The 5805-nt window shown below is 47.4% G+C and overlaps 3 protein-coding genes across 3 annotated transcripts; 1 reads left to right on the top strand and 2 right to left on the bottom strand.

Moving 5' to 3' along the window:
• Positions 1-1787: 1787 nt before the first annotated feature.
• N7446_007603 (uncharacterized protein) lies at positions 1788-2435 on the bottom strand (the record flags this gene model as incomplete). The annotated part of the gene is made up of 2 exons (XM_058516348.1): positions 1788-1939; positions 1994-2435. The coding sequence occupies 2 exons, from the start codon at positions 2433-2435 to the stop codon at positions 1788-1790; spliced, it is 594 nt and encodes a 197-aa protein (XP_058373526.1).
• N7446_007604 (uncharacterized protein) lies at positions 2435-3631 on the bottom strand (the record flags this gene model as incomplete). Its single annotated transcript, XM_058516349.1, has 1 exon — positions 2435-3631. One exon carries the CDS (start codon positions 3629-3631, stop codon positions 2435-2437), a length of 1197 nt encoding a protein of 398 aa, XP_058373527.1.
• A 720-nt stretch (positions 3632-4351) lies between these two features.
• N7446_007605 (uncharacterized protein) lies at positions 4352-5032 on the top strand (the record flags this gene model as incomplete). The annotated part of the gene is made up of 1 exon (XM_058516350.1): positions 4352-5032. One exon carries the CDS (start codon positions 4352-4354, stop codon positions 5030-5032), a length of 681 nt encoding a protein of 226 aa, XP_058373528.1.
• Positions 5033-5805: the final 773 nt, after the last annotated feature.

Below are 5805 nucleotides of genomic sequence, written 5' to 3' on the forward strand. Positions count from 1 at the left end.
GACCATTGTAAATTACAACAAAATGGATAATTTTGTACGCCGAAGAAGAGGTTGACATATTACTATACCAGTCTTCCATGTGGACGCTGCCTTTGACTAGAAACCACGGAAACATCACCCAGCCATCAGCGGCAATACATTCAATGCCAGTAATAGTTTCACCTCGATCTCCAGTAGCAATACTAGCAGTTTGACGCGTAGAGACGACGTGTTGGTTAAGTCCTTCGCCATTTTGGAAGCCGGTTTCATCCCAATTATAGATCTCATGAGGTTCAAAACCATGCTCACGGTAGAGATACTCAAGCCTATCGTACCAATGGCTAATAACTCCAGGATCCTCGGCTTGAATTCGTAAAGACTCCTTTGATTTTTGGGTAATAAGCTTGATGTGTGGAGGTAGACGCCGTATAAGCCGATAGCTATACATTGAACTAACAACTCTCTCCGAACCCGCTATTTTCAACAGGCGATTTGCGGCAATTTCAATGTCTTTTGCAGTTGGAGGTGTATAGCAAGAATTTAGCACTTCGATCCAGCTAATTAATGCATTTTCCTGATTCAAATTCAATGCATTATTGGTGGTAGGGCGATCGGAGAGAGATGTCTGTCCGTTTTTGCGACCGCGAAGCTTCGAATAAGACACGCGATAATGGTCCGCAGCCTTACGTAGTGATGAAAATTCTCGCGTAGTATAAGCATGTAATGCCTTAGCTAGCAGATCCTCTTCATCGCGAGTTTTTTTAGGCATTTTAGGTGGGTAGGAATACGCGTAAAAGTTGAAAAGGTAGGAAATTTGCATTATGGAGGTTAATTGCATTATGGCTGTGGGACACCCCCTTCGGGTAGGGGGTCGTCCCGTGACACGGCTATATGATATAGGTACATAAAGCGAGCCCCACCCATCAGCAGGACATGTTGGAATTTTAGGAGCTCGCTGATTGGTGGGGCTCGCTATCTGGTGCAAATGGCTCGTTGAGTCGTTGGTTCCCCTTCCACAATCGTTCCTCTTGTATTATTGTAGAGGGAGAACCGACGATTAACACCCACGTTGCTTTCTTCGGCTTTGCTTATATCTAGCGGGCGTTAGTCTTCGGTTAATGTAGTGGATTTGGAGGCGCATTTGCCCTCCAAAACATCGTATCAATCCAGAGGAGGGAGTGAGACACGGGGCGAAGTCGTACGAAATGGATAGAAATTTGTTTCATTGCTTTTATCACAAAGTCTCTTCCCCGAACTCTATTTGGTTTAGCACCTTTCAGTACTCGGGCCCTTCCAATGCTTAGCTAAGCTAGTCGCCCCAGACACCTTCGGTGTTGGGGCTCCGGTTTTAGACCATACTTTCGGGCCCTATTTTGGTGCCTAACCATACTTTTCACCCACCTCGTAAAACGTCAATTTTCGTAGCATTTTTGTACAGCATATTGCTGCCATAAATATTGCATTCAAAAGAGCATTGCGTCAGCTATTTAGTGTAAGCAAATCAGAATGCAATACATATTATATTGGTAGGATCTTCGCAGTATTCCTCATGCTCTTGGCGTACATGCATTTCTCAGCCATTTCTCTCTCATTTTTCTCCAGTTTTAGCTCCAATTTTATCTCCATATTCCTCGCTTTCTCGATGGACTCGATTCAGGCATTGGCAGCGGTGGCATCGGTGGCGGCGGCGCCGGCGTATTTAGGCTGGCATTCACCCTCGCAAGAAGCTCTGCTGGCATAGGGTTCTTAGCCGCTTTCCTACCTAGTGATATCGCCTTCTTCTCAGCCTGATCTCTCTCTCTTTGCTCTCACTTGCGTATATCCTTATTTGCATCGCCTTTTGTGAGTGGTCCAACTATCCTGATCTGCCGGCCAGAGGGCCTCGTCGTCCGATTGTGGGTATGGGTAAGAAGAAGCTGATTGTCGGCACGGAACTGGGCAAGGCCCTCCGTCGAATTTCCTACACTAAAGGTTAGATACACGTAAAATAACGGCGAGGAAGCGAGAAACCTACCTGCAGTGCTACAAATAAGCGTAGACCGGTGTAAAACTCTCTCCACGATAGATAGGAAGCTCTTTAGACGACGTCTCTCTCCGTCCTCGCGATGATTTCTCTCCTTAGCACTCTCATTATTCCTCTTCCTTATTGACGTGGCCGTCCGCTTAAGGGTAGCTAGACGGCGTCGAGCAGCGGCGATATCATTGAGAAGCTTCTGAGACGTCGATTCTGTGTTTAGAACGTCTCGCGGCGGTGACATAGTGATACAGCTAGCGAGCTCGCGGTCTTGAGCTTCATCTCTGTCTCCATCTCTATCAGGAAAGCCGTCTACCCATATATCATTAGTCTCATCATTAGCATCTCTGATCTCTTGCTCCATGGCTAATTGCGCATCAATAGGGACGATTCCAGTAAGGCGAAAACCTTCCTTAATGACGTGCTCCGAGAGAGCATCCATCACTCTCGAACCTTAACGATTTCGCGAAAAAAGTCGACTTTCCGGGATACCGAGCCACCCCATTGGACAACCTCGACATTATTTCTCCGATATAGCGCTTTATACCGATGAAATGGAACCGAATCGAGGGGCTGGCATATATGGGAGACATGCGGCCGGAAGGCGTACGGAACAATGCGATTTTCCCAGCATTTTAGGATGAATTCAGGCGTACAGTGAGACTTATGGCCGTCGAAAAGAAGAAGGCGATAACCTCGGCAGTGTACTCGGTCTGCTTCTTCGCGTATTGCTTTTATCTCTCGGCGAATAGCTGCATCTTGGCCGTATCGACGGCGACCGCCATGGCCACGAGCTTCCGCTATCTCATCATCACTTTCGGCGTGTTTATGGCGATAGACTCGGTGGTTTGTGGCCTCGATAAATGAGTCTAGCCATTCTAATGCTGTGGTATGAGACGAATAGCCCTTTGGTGTCGGTTTTATCGTCCAATCATCAGGCATTTCGTCAATATACCAGCTTTCCTGGTGATACTGAGCTTTCACTAGAAACCACGGCGGCGTCTTCCAACCATCGGCAGCAACGCATTCAATAGCGGTAATACTCTCGCCATGGCCCCCGGTTGCAGTGAAGCTAATAGGTAAAGCAGATACCACTTTTTGAGCCTTTCCTTCGCCGATTCGGAAGCCGGTTTCATCCATATTATAGATGTCCTTCGGTCGAAACCCATACTGCTTAATACACTGCTCTAGGCGGTCATACCACATCTCCGTAAGACCTACGTCCTCGGCGCCCATTCGCTTCGGGTCCTTCGGCTTCTGCTTAATAAAATGGAGGTGGGGTGCAAGCTTTGGCAGTCGCTTAGTAAATGCCAGGCCCCAGCCATGCCAAAGAGGCTTCCGGTCCGGGTCTGATCGATGAATAATGTCATCGGCGCGCTGCTGTATCGATAATGCCGTCGGGGGGGCGCCGCAGCTATCCATAAAGATAATCCAGTCAAGCAATGCTTTTTCTTGGACCGAGTCCAATGCCTTATTGGTGGCAAGTCGGCCACTTGCTGACCCGGCACCCCGTATACGGCCTAGCAGGGTCTGGTAACTGACGCCGAATTCCCTTGCCAATGGCTTGATCTTCGGCTCATTACGGTCATGGTAAGCGGCCAATGCATTAGCGATTTTGAGCTCATTTTCATCGGACATGGTAGCGAGAAATGGTCGAAAAATGAGCTATTTCATGGAGATATTAGCGGGAAAACGTCATGGTAAGGCCAATATTAGATGCATTGCGTTCTGATTTGCTTACATTAAATAGCTCAGGCAATGCTCTTTTGAATGCAGTATTTATGGCAGTAATTTGCTATACAAAAATGCTACGAAGATTGGCATTTTACTAGGTGGGTGAAAAGTATGGTTAGGCACCAAAATCGGGCCCGAAAGTATGCTCTAAAACCGGAGCCCCAACACCAGAGGTGTTTGGGGCGACTAGCTTAGCTAAGCATTAAAAGGGCCCGAGTAGTTCAAATTCCGCCAAAAACTAAATTGAGGAGAGTCTTCCCTGGGCCAAAAGGGTTTGCTTTTTGCGGTGCCTCAATTTGCTGTACATTATTATTGGGTTTGAATCTTCCCATCAACCGTGAAGAACTTATATCCTCTGATGCGGCTTGGTTCCTAATGTGCACCAGCCTCATATCACAGGCGATAAAAGCGGTCCGCATGTGGGGGAGGGGCCACATGCCGGCAGAAAAAGCACGAGGCGGTCGGGCATAGAAAATGCAGAACCCCGCCCTGGGACAATTCAGGTTCCTATCTAAGAAGCTGCCATCGCTTCTTTTGGTGACTTGCGAAGTATCCAAATTCAGCAGATTGTTCTTCAAGTGAGCTACCAATATCAAGATTGTTGGCCTCGGTAGCTTGAAGCAAATGACTGATAGCAGGGCGCGACTTCTAGAATCATCCGTTCATGCTGCCTTTGCTCGAGACCTCTCAGTTGAAGACGAACCAAAACACACTACAGAAATGGAAAACTCTCGAGGGTTTATGGTCATACCTCAATGTGTATCTGTGGCTCTCGTGAAACAGTTGGCGACCGAATTCGATGTAGACATCGCGAAAAGAAAACCTACGGTGTGTCGAGAAAAGTACAATGAATACGAGGTCTCGTCATTAGGTATCGCAGTGAGGGACGATTTTGTGAAGGTATGGATTATCCCTGGACTTATCAGTGAACACAGGCTAAGGAAAAAGCAGAATGTAGAAAAGGGAATGCTTGAACCTTTGTTCTCCACGACTGCCGTGCCCCACCAACCAACATCGATTAATATGGGCATATTTCATCAGACACATGCGGACCCATCAAAGCTGAAGACCGCAAATGAAGAGGAGGTTTACATTACCATTGCAGTTACGGATTTGGGACAAGAAAATGGATGGTTTACGCTCTACGAAGGATCCCATCAACGGAAACCACCCATTGGAAATCCTGTGGACCTAAATCTGAAAGCTGGTGACGCAGTCGCTTGGAGTGGCCGGATTGTGTACTCTCATACCAGTGGTGGAGGTGGGAAGTTTATTACTCTTGTTTATCGACTACGCACTGCCTGAAGTTATTTACTGCCGTGGCCGATGTTTTCGTACATTGATTAGCTATGTCGATCCTGCCAGTTGCCCGAATGAAATGCAGTATAGTCATAATCACGTTCCCAATCCAGCAAGAGGAAATCCTTTTCCCAGTCCAAGATACTATAGTCTTCAGGGTGTGAAGCTGTGGGCTGCGAGCTGTGTGGAACTAGATCATCGAAAATAGGTGGTAGGGTAGGACAATCTCGATCAGGTACAGATTCTGGTTGTGTAATACATAAGCTGAGTTGCTCGGCCGGTAACCTAGGTCGTTGAGGGGATTGTCCTTGCAACAGCGGAGCGTTACTCAACTCTAGTGAGAAGTCAACACCGCTGGTGACATCACTTTGACATGAGCCTGTCTGTACTTCTGTTCCACTCATGGCGTTGGGAGGAAATGTAGATTCGGGAATGCTCTCGGCAGACAAAGCAACATTAGTTCCCGTGGTTGTCTCTTCGCAGTTTCGTATAGCCTGGTTGGGGGTTGAATCTGACGATGTAGATTGGGTTTGGGACAAACGAGGCCTCTTGGAAGCGTTGGGCTGTGCTGGCCCAAAATGTCGTTTCTTTGTAACTGATTGATTCAACGCCTGTTCAAATGGTAGACGACAGTCTTCCATGTATCCTAATTCGTATCCAAGGCTTTCGCATATTTTTGATAGTCTGCGTACCCAAATCGAATAAGTGACAGGCCTTGAAGTTGATAAGCTCATGTAGACGGGTACTAAGTGACACTTACGACAAACTCCCCGAGCAAG

The sequence above is a fragment of the Penicillium canescens genome (assembly GCF_028828765.1).
Source record: "Penicillium canescens strain IBT 15451 chromosome Unknown utg000004l_segment0_segment0, whole genome shotgun sequence".
Taxonomy (NCBI): Eukaryota; Fungi; Ascomycota; class Eurotiomycetes; order Eurotiales; family Aspergillaceae; genus Penicillium; species Penicillium canescens.